The sequence below is a fragment of the Hyperoodon ampullatus genome, assembly GCF_949752795.1.
Source record: "Hyperoodon ampullatus genome assembly, chromosome: 8".
Taxonomy (NCBI): domain Eukaryota; kingdom Metazoa; phylum Chordata; class Mammalia; order Artiodactyla; family Ziphiidae; genus Hyperoodon; species Hyperoodon ampullatus.
The window spans coordinates 842,143-860,508 of record NC_136921.1 but is presented as its reverse complement, the minus strand read 5'-3'; the positions used below and the strand labels follow the sequence as shown (position 1 = coordinate 860,508).

General features: G+C 51.3%; 1 protein-coding gene across 1 annotated transcript in view; it reads right to left on the bottom strand.

Moving 5' to 3' along the window:
• PASK (PAS domain containing serine/threonine kinase) overlaps positions 1–10,680 on the bottom strand; it is a 28,312-nt gene extending 17,632 nt beyond the window's left edge. Inside the window, exons 1-8 of the mRNA XM_079709938.1 lie at positions 10,467–10,680; positions 8,492–8,724; positions 7,652–7,822; positions 6,799–6,939; positions 6,144–6,278; positions 4,060–4,320; positions 2,690–2,840; positions 513–636 (exon numbers count right to left, since the gene is read on the bottom strand). Coding sequence (XP_079566064.1) covers positions 513–636; positions 2,690–2,840; positions 4,060–4,320; positions 6,144–6,278; positions 6,799–6,939; positions 7,652–7,822; positions 8,492–8,724; positions 10,467–10,662 — 1,412 coding nt within the window. The 5' untranslated portion in view covers positions 10,663–10,680. The remainder of the gene's footprint in view (positions 1–512; positions 637–2,689; positions 2,841–4,059; positions 4,321–6,143; positions 6,279–6,798; positions 6,940–7,651; positions 7,823–8,491; positions 8,725–10,466) is intronic.
• Between the last annotated feature and the right edge of the window lie 7,686 nt (positions 10,681–18,366).

The following is an 18,366-nucleotide window of genomic DNA, read 5'->3' as shown; positions in this document are numbered from 1 at the left end:
CGCCGAGTGGCATGGGAGCAGTGCCTCCCAGGGTGAGAGGAGAAAGGTCCAGAGAGGTTGGCGCATTACTGTATGCTATGCTTCAAAGAGATTGTTTTAAAAAGAGAAACTCATTGAAAACAAACCAGAATGCTATGCACAACAGGACTGTGATAACTGAGCAAGTGGATGTTCTATTTCTACTTTCCTAAATTTTCCGCATTGTACCTCGTCTCCTCTAAATAGAATACTTTGTTATTTAAAAATGCATAGCAAACAGATTCAAATTATTTTCAGAATTAGAAAATTATGCTGGAATCAGCTCCCCGGAACCTCCCTGAACGCCTTCTTATCCATAAAATGGGGCCCGTCTCACGAAGCCTGCGGGGACCTGGCCTGGTGACACAGGAGAAGCAGTGCCATCCCGAGGGGCAGCAGCAGGTGTCACCTCCATCAATCCCAAGGACTGAACACTTCCCCAGGGTGCCTCCCCCCTGCCCCTCACACACCCGCCCCTCCCCCAGAGGACTTACCCCAGAGTGGGCAGCGCCGGGAGGGAGGAGGCGAGGCGGCCCCTGGCGTCCGCAGGAACCTGGGCCCTGGGCGAGGCGGCCTGGCTCTCCACTGGCTTTGGGGTCTCGGTGTTCACCCTTAGATCTGGCAGCAACAGCAAAAAAAAAAAAAGAGTGTTTTCCATTCGCTGGCTCATCCTGCTGAAATCCACCTCCTCGGCCCGTGTGACTGGTGAGCAGGGGACGAGGGGGCCTAACCTGACCTCAGACACACCACCAGCCCCACGTCCACAGCACGTCTCGGATCTGACCGCCCCTCACTACCCCACAGGCACCGGGTCCAGGCCTACAGCCACCCTGGGCTCTCCCTGCTCCGCCCTGGGCCCCACACCCACCGACCCCGGAGTCAAACCTGCCCCTCATCTGCCGACAGCCCCCGAGGGCTCTGCTCTGACGCCGGGTAAAAACCAAAGGCCCGGCGGCCGGGCCCTGCTTCCCTCCCCAGGGCCTGGGGGCCTGGCCCTCTGGCCACCCCCCCACGCCTGGCTCTGCTCCCTTTCCCAGAAGGCCGCCCCTGCCTCATTCCGGCTCACAGACCCCAAGACGGCACACCCTTCCCCGCTGTGCCCTTCCGTTGAGCGCTGGTCACCTCCTACGGCTCATGTGCCACCTGCCTCCACCTGCCTGCCTACACCAGGGCCCGGGACATCACAGGTTACTGGGGTCAGAGGAGTGAGACTGTCCTTGCCACACAGCAGCCTGCACGGGGGAGGCTCTTAGAAAGGGTCCCGGGCCCTGGCTGACAGGCGCAGGCGGGCTGGCACCACGAGCAAGAGCACGCGTCCCCACGCACCCAGAAACACGCACACGAGTGCATCCTGGAGACAATGACGGCGACAGAGCTTCTGTGACCCCACCCCCCATTTTCTACAAAGAAGATGAACTATACACACACACACACACCAGGAAGAATTTGGAAATCTGGAAAAAGAGGAAAGGGAATGCATCAGTGATACAGAAAAAAACTTGAAAAAAAGGAGTCTTTGCAGACAGAAAAACCCAGATACAATGAAGGAAACCCCATTTTAAGAAAAGTGGTCACAGACTTCCCTGGTGTCACGGTGGTTAAGAATCTGCCTGCCAGTGCAGGTTCGATCTCTGGACTGGGAAGATCCCACATGCCGTGGAGCCACTAAGCCCATGTGCCACAACTCCTGAGCCTGTGCTCTAGAGCCCGTGAGCCACAACTACTGAAGCCCACCCGCCTAGAGCCTGTGCTCCGCAACAAGAGAAGCCACCACAATGAGAAGCCCGCACACCACAACCAAGAGTAGCCCCTGCCCGCCACAACTAGAGAAAGCCCACGCGCAGCAATGAAGACCCTATGCAGCCAAAAATAAATAAATAATAAATAAATAGATAAAAGAAAAGTGGTCAAAGAGAGTCAGTGGCCTAACAAAGCATCTTTTAAAACCTGGACACCGTCTGACAATAAAGGTCCACATTCCAGTTGGACGCCGTGCAGCCGCGTCCCCCTAGGTGGCCACATGAACCCACTAACATGTCTACTCAAACACCACGTCCTCCCACGGACGCGCCCGCAGGTGATAACGCCAAACGGGTGCGGAGCTGGGACGGCCCCCGAGGCAGGGCCGGGGCAGCTCCTCCTTGAGCCTGCTTGGGGAAGGCGGGTGCCCCGGAGGCTGCTGGTCCCCTGCTTCCCGGAGCTCCAAAGCCAGAGCGGGAGCCGCGCACCGCCCTCTCACGCACAGCGCCTGCAACGTCACGCGGTGGGGCCCGGGCCACTTGTTGGAATCATGTTAAATGTTCAAAGTACTGGAAATAAACAAATCCCGCTGGGACTGTTTACTCAGGGATTCATCTGATACGCTGCATCAATCCGGTCTTCAGGCACTTACGTAAAGCTACATCACTCACACAAGACCGCCAACTAGCGGCCGGTGTCGCGGACGCAGGCACGCGGTGACTCACCTGGGGACCTCTCGCGCTAACACATCTGTGAGACACGCACACAAGTGTCCCATCCCCTGGGAACATGGAAGGCCCACAAGAGACAGAGAGAAACATCAAACCCACACAAACACTGTCCCCATGACGGCCATCCCATCACCCAGGGAGGCCAGGGGTGGGGACTGGGCGGCCGCAGGTGCACCTGGGAGGAGGCGGCCAGCTCTCACCCTCGGCTGTGTGCTGGGCTTCCCCAGTGGTCTCCCCAGGCCCACTGTGGCTGCCAGCGTCCAGGCGGTTGGCCAGGTCTGGCAGCAGAAAGGAACTGTCACGGGCAAGGTCCATGTAGTGGTAGAAACCAGGAATCAGGAAAGTGATGTTCTAGAAAACGAAAGGACATTTCAGAACCTGGCGAGAATCCTCATGACCCACTGAACCATCCCTCCGTCCCGTCGGGGCAGAGAATGAAGACAACGCCAGCAAGTCTCTGGACAAGGTTAGGCAACACCCTGGTCAAACTCCTTCTGGCAGACCCAAAGCCCCTAATGCTCAACATGGAAATCAAAACTTGCTTCCCATTCTCTTAGCACACCCTGACGAGACTGTGCCCACACACTCCCTGGAAGGACCCGGCGCCGCCAGTGTTCCTGTGGGGAGCCCTTGTCCAAGAGTTATTCTAACTGCTTTTTCATTAACTTCAACTGAACTAAGTTTGACTTAATTTAACTAAAATTTATCTTACTTGATTCTTAGTATTTCTATTAAAGAACAGAAAGGGACCTGTTTTGGGAGCCTCAAAAGAAGTTAAAGCTCTGGCTGGCTGGACGGGGTGCAGGGTTGGCTCCAGAAAGAGTGACAAGAGGGGACGGCTGCCTGTGGGGAACAAGGTGCTCAGTGGAAGGCTGTGGGGAACGCCGGGCCTGCACCCACATCTAGGAGCCAGTCCAGCCAGGTGCAGGGCCTGGGGCCAGGGGCAAGGGTGTCATTCAGGTGTCAAGAGCAACACATCATGCAGCAGCCTCTCCTTCCTGCATGAACCACCCCCCCAGTCGAGTGGGGGCCCGTGCCCCCTCCTCAGAAGTCCTAGAGGACTGCTGAGACCACCCACGGAAAGCCACTCCGAGGAAGCCTGAGATGCTCGCCTGCCCTCAGAGCCAGCCCAATCCAAGGAAGAAGGTTCTAGAAACACCTTCCTCCCACCCTGACTCACAACGGACCCCAGGATGGTCAGAGGAGGTGTGGACAAACCTCGGCCCGTGGGTGTGGAGCGAATCCGCACAGCTGTGACACACACCCTCATCCAATAACACAGACCCGATCTTGCTTGGGACAGGCTTTGGGGTGAGAGAGCCCCTTCCCTCTCCTGGGGGGGGCACATGGCACCCAAAGGCTTTGGGGGTAGCCCAGGGGGGGTCATCAAGTATTCCCTGTGGGGTCCAGATAAATGGGCACGGGGGGGAACAGGGCCATGAGCAGAGGCCTCCCTCTCTGGGCCCGAGTTCCCGCGGGGAAAGCTGGCGAGCTGGGCTAGAGGATGCAGAAGCACAGGCCTATGACAGGCCAAGACTGGCTTCCCCAAGGCGGGGTGGGGGAGAAGCACCTTGCCCAGCAGCTCATCCTTTCCATAACCAAACAGCATCAGAGCAAAGCTGTGGTTGATGCCGTAGATGGTCCCGTCCGGCAGGAGGGTGATGAGCCCACTGATGGTGGAGAATACCCAGATGGATGCCGAGTAGCCCCCGTCAGGGGCCGCCTTGCCGTCTGCTGCCTCCTCGTTGCCGGGTTTAGAGTTCAGCTTTAAGCTCAGAGGAAAGGTGGTGCCATCCTTGGCTCTTCCAACAGACCTCTGAGTCTTGAGATTCTGAAAGAAAGACACACCACTGAGCTGACCACAGCACCTCCTATGGCCCAAGGCTTGAGCCTTTGCTGCTTTAGATTTACGTCCACCCATGCCCATTGGCGGGTGCCCCTCAAACACCTAACTCTCCACACTGCTCTTCCTTCCACTATCTCCCCGCACCACCCCTCTCTGCCCCAGGGAACGCAGAGCCCCGACCAGGAGCTGCGGCCGGGCCGGGGGACCCGAGTCCAGAACAGCCCGAGTGCAGAGCACACAGGGTCCATCAAGCAACGCGCCAGCCCTGCGGGAGGGAGCACCAGCAAGTTCCTCCCTGCTATCCACCCTGGACCACTGGTGCCCCCCAGTGCCCACCTCTGTAGGCGGCCCCAGCCCCTCACCCCCACCCTCTGTCGTCCAGCCTGGGGGGCAGTGGCTTCCCGTAGTTGCTGATCTCTGGGCGGCTTGTCCATCCCCCCTGCCTCCTTAGCTCCTCCGTCACCCATGCAACCAAGTCCTCGCATCACGTTTCTCTGCTCAAATACTCGGGCGTATCCGGTCTCCCAAGCCAATCTTGACTGTGCAGCCTCTAACCAGAGGCTTTCTGAGTCAGCTCCTTTCCTGGTCCCGAGACGGCAAGCTGGCCCAGGCCTCATGTCTACCCCTCACTCCATAGCACCTGCCCCCTTCTCAGGGTCCACCCGCAAGACACAAGACCTGCAGAGGCCCGAGGCCTGAACGGGGGGGAGCTCCCACTGCATCAGCACAGCGCCCTGACCAGGGGCAGAACTCAAGACCCCAGGCTCTCCGTGGTAAGGGTGCAGGCCAGGCCCCAGGGAGCCCTGAGGAAAGAGGGGGCAGGGTGTCTGTCTCCACTTGCTGCTGGGGGTGTCAGGTGGCTCCAGCGTGGGGCTGCTGGGAGGGTGCTTCCCATTCTGGCACACACCTCTTGTGGCCACGTGCCTGGGGTGGGCAGAGGTTTGCTTATGTTCAGTTAAGCATAAGAGGCTGCCAAATAGTCCCCTAAAGTGGTCGTACCTACTGATGCTCCAGAGCTTTGGGGTCCAAGTGGACCCACTGCTTTAGAACAGAATAAAGGACATAAAGAGAATAAGGTACAGGGGGAGAGGTTTCCAATTGAGCTGGAAAGCCTAAAAACAGCAAAGCACCACCTCAGAGGGCTCAGTTCTTAGCCTAAGGCCAGTGGGAGAGCCAGGGAGTGCCTACAGGTGTCCCGAAAGAATCTCCTATTTCTTGCAGCAGCAGAGACAACTTCAGCCCCAAATCGACCATCCGGCTGACCCTGCCGGTCGCTGGGATGTGACATCAGGTGAATTCCCAGCAACGTGATTGCTTGTGTGAAGGCTGCGTGCTAGCTGGTAAATGGAGCACCTGGGAACTGGGAGGACCCAGATGATAAGAGAACCTTCGGCCCCAAACCTCCACTGCCCCCAAAGCTGCCGACTGACCCGCCTCCGTCTGACCTGCAGTCCTGCCTTGGGGGGAGACCTGCCACCCGCCAATTCCCCCTGCTCCTCTCAGCCCCCAGACCTCTCAATAAAGGGACCCCAGCAGGAGCTCCAGGGAGAGGACCGAGGGGCAGGAGCAGTCAGGCAGGGGGCCACGGAGGCTCTGAGCCTTGGTCAAGACTGCAGAGCCCAGACATCTCTAAGTGGAAGCTGTCCCGTTGTGTCCATGCACGGGCCACTCCTACTCTCATGAAGCCCGGCCTCCATCTGCAGGTCAGGGATTTGGGTCTAAGAACTTGATGGTCATCAGATAAAGAGACTCCAGCGGCCACGGGGCCCCAGCCACGACCAGGCAGTGCAGGTGGCCAGGGGTCCTACCTTGGGGATGTCCTCGCCGGGCGGAGGGAGCTGCACAGAAGGGATAAGGTCTGTGATGCGCTGCCCGACCACTTCCTCCGCAGATGTGAATCCATGCAGGTGGGCAAAGAGACCGTCACAGGACGTCACGGTTCCCTTGGAGGAAAAGTCAGCATTTTAAACCTTGTAATCAAAGTTTCTTGCGCGCTTCAGCTTTAAACCTCACTGAACTTCTGTGTCTTCAAGCTGAAGGCAAGGCTATCAGTGCTACCTCTCCCCCACAACCCGACCCCCACAAAGTGCCGCGGGCACAAAGAACGCCAGCCTCCTCCTCCTGCCGGGCGGCCCGAGACCCGCGTTTCTCCAGGCGTCCGCGGGAGCCCATACGGCAACCACACCCACACCTGCCTCTGAGCGCCGTCTGCGCCTCAGCCACCACTCGGACGGATGTACGTGTATCGCTTTATTGAAGTGTTGAAACAATCCTGTGAGTGTCAGGATTATATCCCAATTTTACAGGTGAGGGAACAGGGTCACAGGGAGACTGGGTTCCCTGCCCAAGTGCACACAGTTAGTCAGGGGGCTGCCGGGTCCAACCCCCCCAGAACCCCATGCCCTCTTTCTGCCCAAAGGCCCCGGTGGGGAGGCGACATGCAGCTGAGAAACACAGACTCACGTTGCTCTGGAAAGCCACCCAGGCCGAGACCCTCTCCACGGGCTCCAGCACGACCACACAGCAGAGGCTGTGCTCCTGCTTCACCCTCTTCATCCACACGGAGACTGGGATCTGCTCCCCACTGCGGCTCACGATGTCCACCTGGGGGCAGAGGGGCTCAGACCTGGCCAGAAACGGGCACGTGGGCATCCCTGGCCGCTGCTCACCTGCCTCACATTTCGGAAATTAACTGAAGTACAAACAAGGCTTCTGACACGTAACCTTACAGTCTCCGAGTGAATGAATGATCTATCGAAGAGTAGGTTTTTTCCATCCGCAGCCTCGCGGTAACAAAGCAGGGGAAAGAGCGGAGTCTGTAATTTCTTAAAGAACAGACACCAATACATGCGGAACGTCTGAATTTTCTTCTAGGTAGTCGTCTCGTGGACAGGTAATTTTCTGGATGTAGTTGGTCCTAACTTGTTTTGGTGCCTGAGGCTCAGGGCTCAGCATCTAACATGCAGGTCAGCCCATCAACGTCCGGCTTGGACACACACAGGGAGGCTCAAAGCTCCAGGGAAACCCTGCAGCCGTGCCAGCCCCTCCAAGACCACCAAACAAGCAGGGCGTGGAGATGTGGATGGGAGACAACAGAACCGTGCGACTCCTCGAGAACCTGGTGTGGGCCCTGCAGGCTTGCAAGGCGGTCAAGGCTCCTCCTGATGCAGGAGGACCGGGGACACGCCAGGTAGGCAGCAGTACCGTCTCTGTTCCGACACGGCCTCCCCCCGCCGCCCCAGTCGCTCCCCATGCCAAGGTTGAGGGCAGGACGGCGCCGGCAGCGACCACCGGCAATCGAGAGGCCCACACTCACCACCGTGCCGAACACGACAGCGGCGCGGCCGTCGGCCTCCACGTGCTCCTCACTGAGGGCCCGCGCCACGTCGGAATCCGGCTTCAGGAAGAACTGTGTGAGCTTCTGGCCAATCAGGTCGTGGCTGCTGTACCCCAGAAGCCGGCAGGCTCTGTCGCTGGCCACCAGGATCTGAGGTCGCAGAGAGGAGGGCACCCGCGTCACCAGCAGCTCCTCTGGCTCCCGGACAGCCGAGGGGAAGGCAGCGAGGAGGTGGTGCAGGGACGGCCCAGCGACCTGTCCTTCCCGCCACGTCCCGCGGCCGTCGAGCTCCCAGCAGAGCCGCCCCGGGTCCTCCGGTGTCTCAGCCGCATGGAAACAAGAATGACCACCGGCCAGTGCAGCAGCGGCACTGAGACTGAAACCACCCACCCTTCACCCGCCGAGATGGACACACCACGTCGTGAAGACCAGGCGGGAGAGACGGGGACACACACCCCACGGCCTGCCTGCCTGACAGTCTCAGCTCTTTGCACACAAACGTGCATGATGCAAACACATTTAATTCAAACACTGAATATCCAGGCCTATTTTAGTTGAGCCAGTGCTTGAGCAGAAGCATGAATAGGTAATGCGCTGCCTCCCTTTCCTTGAATCTCTGCCTTGATGACAGAATTCAATACGTTTCGACTGACTGACACTGAGGAAGGGTCTCCAAAGTCCTCACTCTTTTGCTACTATGTAGGTAGAACCAGCCCCTTTTCTCATTGCACCCGAAACACTCAAGTGCCTCTGTTTGAGGTTATAAGTTGAAGACACAGACCCCCAACTCACGGCTGGGTCACAAACCGAAGCACATACCTCTGTGGTCTTGGCGTCCACGGTGAACATGGCCTTGCTGGGGTTGCACACAGGGGCCGGGAGCGGAGGTGTGGACCACCCTGAGGACCAGCCCCGCAGCAGGGAGCAGCAGGACGTGCTGCCCAGGGACCCTGCCAGGTCCGCCTGCGCAGGCGCAGCCAGGCAGTGCGATTTGCTTGTGCAAATATTTTGGGCAGCCAGTGACGACAGACAGTAGGAGCTCCATCTGTCTTCTGGAAAGCAAAGGAAGGGACACTTTAAACCTTGCGTGGCTGAAACACACAAAACACACAGTCCCCACCTCTAGCTCCTGCAAAAGGATCCAAGGATGAAATTGACCTGCAGGGTTGATTCACACTGTCAATGTGCATCTGAACATTCCCCAGGGGCCGCCTAGACAACCACCACACAGAAGCACAAAGGACCTCAACACTGTGCAAACAACCCTCTGAAGTCCCTTCCCACCCGCCCCTCCCAGGGGCACTGCTCCCGTGTCCATTGGTCCAAGACCCCCAGTCCCTCCAGCTGCTACCCCTCATCCGTCCCTGTGAAGTCTCCCAGACCCCAGAGCTCCCTGCTGTCTCACCACCTGCGCTGGGTCTCCCTCCTCCTTCACCCACAGGCTCACTCCCCACCGCGGCTCCAGAAAGTCAGTTCTCGGCAACATCGCCAGCGGCTCCTGAGTCCCAGCCGTCAATTCCCAGGCCTCACCCCACCCTCCCCATGCCTCAGCAGCGCTGGGCCAGGAGGGCCGCTCCCCTCCTCCCAAACTGCCTGCCCTGCACAGGGCACCCTCTGCCCTCCACCTTCTCACCTCTCACCACTGCAGGACCCCAGGCTCAGCCTCAGAACCTCCAACCACCCCTGGTGGCTTTACATACACTTCGCATAGACGTGTGCTGATGGCCCCCCACTCACACCCGCAGCCCCAACCCTCCCCTGGGCTCCAGCTGCCGGCTCCCCCTCTTTCCCAGCTCAGTGTCAACTCCATCCTTCCAGCAGCTCAGAAACCAAACAAGCGAACATGACTCTTCCCTGCTCTCCGCTCTGGGCCCCTCAGAGAGGACGCCTGACTTTCCCAGTCCGTGGGCCCCCCCGACCATCCTTTGAGGCTAGAAACCACACGGTCATCTGCCCTGGGCCTCCTCTTCCCAGACAGCCGGTGCCGAGCCCAATCCAACCACCCTCGGGCCTCAGGACAAGCACTGAGACGCCCGCTCTGCCTCTTCTTCCCACCTCTCCCCAGCCAGCGCCCCCGGCTGGAGCCCTCGCTTCCGGGGCAACTGCCCGCCTCCCAGACCAGCGAGGCCACTGCCACAGCATCTGCCTCCTGAGCACAGCTGGCCCCTCCAGATCCTCCTCCCCTCTCCCCGAGACCAGACCCGCCCCCGGCTTCCCCTGCAGCCCTTTCCCCAGCTCCAGCCGCCTCCCCATTGCCCTAACAGGCTTCCCCACAGTCCGGACCTCCCAACCCCCAACAAGCACCCGCTGGCCCCCAGGTACCCCCTCTGATGATGAGCCGCCAAGGCAGAGCAGCGCCTTCCTTCTGGCTGGGTCTGGGCCCCGCAGCCACCAGCTGATGCAGAGAAATAAGGAAGGGGGGGGCAGTGGCACCTCCCACTTCTTGGCCAACCCCGGGCACTGCCACCCGCAAGCGGTCAGTCAGCATGCGCTGAACCCAGCGAATAAAACTGAGTCTGGCTCACGCAGCCCACCCGGCCCAGCCCGGCCGTCTCACACACCCCAGAGCAAGAAACCCCGACCCTGGACCGCAGGCCAATTCCAACCGCCGCCTGAAAAGGAGTTTCCTGCACAAGAATCACAGCAGAACAAACGTGACAGGAGAGGGTCCTACCGGCACCGCCTGAAACGAAGGCCTTTTCTCTGCAGGAGCAGAGCCCCTGAGTGGAGACCGGCGTGGCCCCCACTTTCACACGCAAGGCGGACGCCCCTGGCGATGAGAAGGGCTGCTTACCAGACAGCGCCATCCTGCTCTGGCAGAGCTTCGACAGCCTGTTCCTTCTGCTCGGCTGTCTGTGGGCCAAGGACCAGGACTTGCTGGGCTCCGAGGCGGTCTGCGCGGCAGGGCCCTCTGGCGGCGCTGGCAGGGAGAGGCTCCCGCCCTGGCCCCGGCGGTCCTCTTCTGAGGCCATGGAGCCTCTGTCCTCCATCGGGAGCTGGCGGGCCAGCGGGACAGTCGTCCACCGGAAAATGAAGTGAACGGATCAGCGTCTGCAAGGCAACAACAAAGGCAGTTTAGCCAACGAGTTCTTCACAAGGCTGAGCTCAGCTCAGCCCCAAAAGGCTCACAGGCACCCAAGAGCCATCCTGGGTCAGAGCCTACGAAGCAAGGATAGTCGGACGGAGAGAAGTGCATGGGAAGGGATGAGAAAGAGAGAAGGAAAGGGGGGAAAACCAGAACAGAGCGGGAAGGAGCCGTGAAGGACACTTTGCACCACAGTACAGATCCACTGCCAGGAGGCCCAGGCCAGGGGCCGTGATGAACGAGGAGGCCAGGGCCAGGGCGACGTGCCCCTAGAGTCTACACCCCACTTCTGGATCGCCTTCTGGGCATGCAGAACCCAGAGCTCCTGGCCAGAGGGCCTGGAGCCCACTCCCCAGACCTGCACCAGCCTCTTCCCCTCATCAGTCCTCCCATATTACAGCACCCACCAACCCAAGGACAGGCCGAGGAGCAGCCCCGCTCCAACGATAAGAAGGCAGAGGGAGACCAAGCTTCAACAGCAGGCCTCCCTACACAGGATGCCCTCCCTACACAGGATGGACCTGGCAGCTGTCCCTTCCCACGCCACCACATTACAACAAAGAACTCTAAGGAAGCCCAACCCACCCATCCCACCCTGGCTTCAAAGTCATCATAAAGATTCATCAGGGTAGGAGGGCAGTGCCTTTCACAGTGAACAGTTTGTGGGCTGATTTATCATTTTGCATACAGTGACAGCAATGTGGGGTCTCTGGTACGCTCATGCCCCAGGTCCCTCAGATGTTAACATTAGGGCCTGGCAATGCCCACCTAGGCTGCGCGCTGAGCTCGGTGGTATGGGGGGCCCCCTAGACAGAGGGAAAACTGGAGGTCCCACTAAGACCTGTGTGGAAGGATGATGACATCAAAACACACCATAGAGCTACATAAACAAAGGTCATTGCAGGTAGAGGAACAAAAATAGACACTAGAACATAATCAATTTCAGAAACGGACCGAAGGGACACTGGAACACAGTGAAGATCAGTAGGGCAGCATGTTCCCCAGCTCGGTGAGGCCCTGGACAGGCACCTGACCTTCCAGTTTCAGTTTCCTCATATGTAAAATGTGATTAACAATAATCCACACCTCATAATACTCTTGTGAGGATTCAGAGAACTAAGTTGGGGCTGGCACACTGTAAGTGCTTAATAACTGTGATCTGCTAGTTTTAAATGGAATTAGAATAATTAGTTTGGGGCAAATTGCATCCCTATGACTTTCCATGTGCAAAAATTAGTTCCAGATGAATTAAAGACAAAAGTTCTAGAAAAAACATAAGACTAAGAATATAGTGGACTGGATAACTCTTTGTGGCCCTTGCATTTTAGAACAACTAAGTCTCACCAAGAATATGGTTGCCATGGCATCTGTGAGCTACCTGAAAGTAGGAGAAACTTCCAAAAGGTAAAAATACACATGAGCTGAAACCAGAACTGGGAGAGTGAGTCACCTCAACAGACAAGAGAGTTACCCTTAGACTCCTAAAAGAAGCCAGGGACCCTTGAAGAGGGGCAGTGTGGCCCTAATTCAGTAGCACCCCCAAGATCCTGGCAAAAGCAATCTTCTCAGAAACAAAGCATCCTAAATAGAGGCCTGAGATTTTCCAAAGATTAAGATTAACCAAATATGCTCTCTTTCAAATAAACAGATAAGAAAACAAAATACCATGAGTGAAAGTCTGCAGAAAAATCAAACAACAAAGTCAGATACACAAGAAGATTAGATGGTAGAAATAACTGCAAATGTGTTTAAAACTATAAAAGATGGAGTCTTTTGCTCACGAAAGTGAGCAAACAAGTGTTTCTCAAAATAACTAGGAAGATATTGAAAGAATCAAACCAGCTTTCCAGAAATTAATTTTTTTTTAAATCAGTAGAGCTTATGTTCAGTAGAACTGGAAGGTTATAGGAAACAGAGATTTTGCTCTTAGAGGTTGTGCACAGACTCTCACACACTCTGAAATCCAGCACAGAGGCAGTGGTTTCAAAGGAGCCTGGGTCAACCCACTTGTTGATCTTAGAGAGCCTCCTGGAAAGGCAGGGGGCAGCTGCAGTTCACCCTGGGGACTGGGACACTGGCTGGAGCCACTTCTGTGATCATGGTCCACAGTGCTGACCCCAGGGCTGGCGGGCACCATTCTGGAATCCACCCTCTAGCCTAGGAGCACCAGGTGCTCTGTCCATCCCACCAGCGTGCCCACAGCAACTTCACGTGGCTGGGCCTCACAAGCAGCTGGGCTGGGGCCCAGTTCCACACAGCAGCACACCCACAGCGGTGGGCCCCACCACAAAAGAAGGGCGCACGCGGCCCACATAGGGAGCACCCCTGAAGCATCTGGCTCTGGTGGCCAGAGGGGAGTGTGCTGCTGAGTCCCACAGGACACCTCTCACATAAGGCCACTTCTCCAAGGTTGGGAGACATAACCAACCTACCTAAAACAAAGAAATAAAGATTAGCAAAATGAAGAGACAGAGGAATATATTCCTCAGAGAAAGGACTAAATGGATATGAGTAATCCACCTGATAAAAGACTCCAAGGTAATGATCATAAAGGTGCCCACAGGATCCAGGAGGAGAATGGATGAACACAGTGAGAGCTTCAACAGAGAGTGAGAAAATATACAGGAGGACCAATCAGAACTCAAGAATACAATAAATGAAAAAATACACTAGAAGGAATCAACAGTAGATTAGATGACAGAGGAACAGATCAGCGATCTGGAAGACAGAGTAGTAGAAATCACCCAAGCTGAACAGAAAAAATAAAAAAGAATTAATAAAAATGAGAATAGATTCAGGGACCTCTGGAACAACTACAAGCATACTAACATTCAAATTAGAGGGGTTCCAGAAAGAGAAGGGAGAGAGAAAGGGCAGAGAACTTATTTGAAAAAATAATAGCAGAAAAATTCCTCAACCTGGGAAAGGAAACAGACATCCAGGTCCAGGAAGCATAGAAAACCCCAAGAAAGATGAACACAAAGAGGTAGACACCAAGACACACTGTAATTAAAACGTCAAAAGTTAAAGATAAATAGAAAATCTTAAAAGCAGCAAGAGAGAAACCATTGGTTACATACAAAGGAATTCCCAGAAGACCATCAGCTGACTTTTCAGCAGAAATTCTGCAGGTCAGAAGGGAGTGGCACCATATATTCAAAGTGATGGAAGGAAAAAACCTACAACCGAGAATATTCTACTTGGCAAGGCTAACATTCAGATTTTAAGGAGAGATGAGGAGTTTTACAGACAAGCAAAAACTAAGCAAGTTCAGCATCACTAAACCAGCCTTGCAGAAATGTTAAAGGGACTTCCCTAAGCAGAAAAAAAAGGCCACAACTAGACTTTTTTTTTTTTTTTTTTTTTTTTTGCGGTAGGCGGGCCTCTCACTGTTGTGGCCTCTCCCCTTGCGGAGCACAGGCTCCGGACGCGCAGGCTCAGCGGCCATGGCTCACGGGCCATGGCTCACGGGCCCAGCCGCTCCGCGGCATGTGGGATCTTCCCAGACCGGGGCACGAACCCGTGTCCCCTGCATCAGCAGGCAGACTCTCAACCACTGTGCCACCAGGGAAGCCCTAGACATTTTTAAACTGTGAAAGAAAAAAATCCCAGTGGTAAAGGCAAACATAGAAAAGGCAGTGGATCAACCACTTATAAAGCTAGTAGAAAGGTTGAAAGACAAAAGTAGTAAAGTCACCTATACCTATAATAAGTAGTTAAGGGATACACAAAATAAAAAGATGTGAAATATGACATCAGTAACATAAAATGTGGGATGGGGAGGCAGTAAAATGTAGGGCTTTTAGAATGCACTTGAACTTAATCAACTGTCAACTTAAAATAATCACATATACATATAGGTTGTTATATATGAATCTCATGACAATCACAAACAAAAAACCCTATAATACATAAACAAAAAGAAAGAAATAGAAACATAACACTAAAGATAGTCACAAAAATCACAAGGTAAGAGAGCAAGAGGAAAGAAACAGAGAAGAACTACAAAAACAATCAGAAAACAATTAACAAAATGGCAATAAGTACATACCTATGAATAATTATTTTAAATGTAAATGGACCAAATGCTCCAATCAAAAAAACATAAAGTGGCTGAATGAATGAAAAAACAAGATCCATATATATGCTGCCTACAAGAGACTCACTCCAGATCTAAAGACACTCACAGACAGAAAGTGAAGGAGCAAGAAAAAGGTACTTCATGCAAATGGAAATAAAAGAAAGTTAGGTAGAAATACTTATATCAGATAAAATAAACTTTAAAACAAAGACTGTAACAAGAGGCAAAGAAGCGCATTACAAAATGATAAAGTGACTCAATCCAACAGGAAGATATAACACTTGTAAATATATATACACCCAACCTAGGAGTACCTAAATACATAAAGCAAATATTAACAGACATAAAGGGAGATAAATAGGCGGTAACATAATAAGAGTAGAGGACTTTAACACCCCAGTCACATCAGTGGACAGATCATCCAGACAGAAAATCAATAAGGAAACACTGGCCTTAAATGACACATTAGAGCAGACTGACTTAATAGACATATAGAGAAACTTCATCCAAAAACAGCACAATACACATTCTTTTCAAGTGCACATGGAACATTCTCCAGGAAAGATCACATGAAAGGCCACAAACACACCTCAGTAAATTTAAGAAGACTGAAATCATATCAAGCATCTTTTCTGACCACAACATCATGAAATGAAAAATGAATTACAAGAAAAAAATGGAAAAACACAAACATGTGGAGGCTAAACAGGCTACTTAACAAACAATGGATCAATAAAGAAATCAAAGAGGAAATGAAAGAAAAAAAAAAAAAAAACCTCAAGACAAATGAAAACAGAAATGCAATGAGCCAAAATCTATGGGACACAGCAAAAGCAGTTCCAAGAGGGAAGATTATAGTAATTCAGGTTTACCTCAAAAAACAAGAAAAATCTTAAACAATCTAACATTACACCTAAAGGAAATAAAATAAGAAGAACAAAGCCCAAAGTTAGTAGAAGGAAAGAAATAATAAAGATCAGAGTGGAAACAGAGATAAAAAATTAACAAGATCAATGAAACTAAGAGCTGGTTCTTTCAAAAGATTAAACAAAACTTATAAACCTTTAGCCAGATTCATCAAGGAAAAAAAAAGGGAGGGTACAGATAAATAAAATCAGAAATGAAAGAGGAGTTACAACTGACACCACAGAAATACAAAGGACCATAAGAGATTACTATAAAAAGTTATACACCAACAAATTGGACAATCTAGAAGAAAGGGATAAATTCCTAGAAGCATACAATGTTCCAAGTGACTGAATCAGGAAGAAATAGAAAATCTGTACAGACTGATTACTGGTAGTGAAACTGCATCAGTAATCAGAACACTCCCAACAAACAAAACTCCAGGGCCAGATGGTTTCACAGGTGAATTCTACCAAGAAGAGTCAATACCTATCTTCTTCAAACTATTCCAAAAAATTGAAAAGCAAGAATCACTCCCAAATTCATTCTACAAGGCCAGCATTACCCTGATACCAAAACCAGACAAAGACACTACAAAAACAACCACAGGCCAATATCCCTGACAAACACAGATGCAAAAATCCTCAACAAAATACCAGCAAACTGAATTCAACAATACATTGAAAGGATCATACACCATGAGCAGGTGAGATTTATCCCAGAGATGCAAGGGTGGTTCAGTATCTGCAGCTCAATCAACATGATACACCACATTAACAAGACAAAAGATAAAAACCCTACAATCATCTTAATAGATGCAGAAAAAACATTTGACAAAATCCAATTTCCATTTATGACAAAAAATTTTAACAAAGTGGGTATACTGGGAATATACCTCAACATAATAAAGGTCATATATGACAAAACCACACCTAACATACTCAATGGTGAAAAGCTGAAAGCTTTTCATCTAAGATTGGGAAGAAGACAAGGATGCCTACTCTCACCACTTTTATTCAACATAGTATTAGAAGTCCAAGCCTAAGCAATCAGACAAGAAGAAAAAACAAAAGGTATTCAAACTGGAAAGGAAGAAGTAAAATTGTCACTATTTGCAGATGACATGACACTATATATTAAAAACCTTAAAGATCCCACCAAAAAACTATTAAAACTAACAAGTGAATTCAGTAAGGTTACAGGATACAAAATTATATAGACATACATATATATATACACACATATGATCGAATATTACTCAGCCAAAAAAAGAATGAAATCTTGCCATTTGCAACAACATGGAAGGATCTAGATGTTATTATGCTAAGCAAAATAAGCCAGAGAAAGACAAATACCATATGATTTCACTTATATGGGGCTCTAAAAAACAAAAAACAAAACAAATGTAGAAACAAAACAGAAAGACTCATAAGTACAGAAAAAAAACCTGGTGGTGGCCAGAAGGGAGGTAGCTGGGGGGATTAGTGAAATAGGTGAGGAAGATTAAGAGCTACAAACTCCCAGTTACACAATAAATAAATCACAGGGATGTAATGTAGGGAATATAGTCAACAGTATTGTAATAATTTTGTATGATGACAGATGGTTACTAAGCTTATTGTGGAGATCATTTCCTAAAGTATATAAATGTCAAACCACTATGTTGTACACCTGAAACCAATACTGTATGTCAACTATATTTCAATTTTAAAAAAGGAAAAGAAAAAAAATGGGCAATAGATAGAAACAAGAATTTCACAAGAGAAAATCCTATAAACCTATGACAAGAAGCTTAACTTTATTAGCATAATCATGACAATTTTACACCTACTAAATCAGCAAAAATTAAGAATCTAAAAATTCTAATACCAAATGTTGATAAAGATGTGGATCAATGGGAAGGCTAACAAATTAATATAATCTCTTTAGAAAACAATTTAAGTCAAACATTCTCCTTCTCTGACAGTACTTTCCACTCTTAGATTTACATTCTATAGATATTCTTACACATGGGTAGCAAGTCACACTCAAGAACGTTCAGGGCTGCATGGTTCATAACGGCAAAAGAAAAAAGAAAAGAAAAAACCTAAACATTTAGCAATTAGAAAATAGATTTAAAATTCTGGTATATTCATGCTATGAATTATAGTAGTGAAAACAAATTCTATACACACAAGGATAAATGTTAGCAATATAAGTGAAAAAAATCAAGTTATGAAAGACTATTGGCAATAGGATTCCCTTTCTATCACACCCCCCTCATCTAAATATATTGTTTAGGGGTACACAGTTATGTGACAAACCCAAACTTCAGGCAGGAGATGTCCTATGAGGGTCCAGCAGCAAGCTGCAATGAGGGAGGGCACAATGGCACAGGGTCTCCCAGTTCCTAATTTGGGTGGTGAGTTTAAACATGTTCACTTTACTGTTTTGATTTGTGACTAATATTGCAAATGAATCAACTAGTATATACTGGAAAATTGAGATGTTTTACACGTATATGTCTATATCCTGCACAGGACCCTAAAAAGCAATAGCTGGCTATGAACCAAATGGTGAGTAGGAAGCAAGAAAGAAGCAAAATAATAAACTTATTAGAATGTGTTGCTCTCCTTCAAGTAG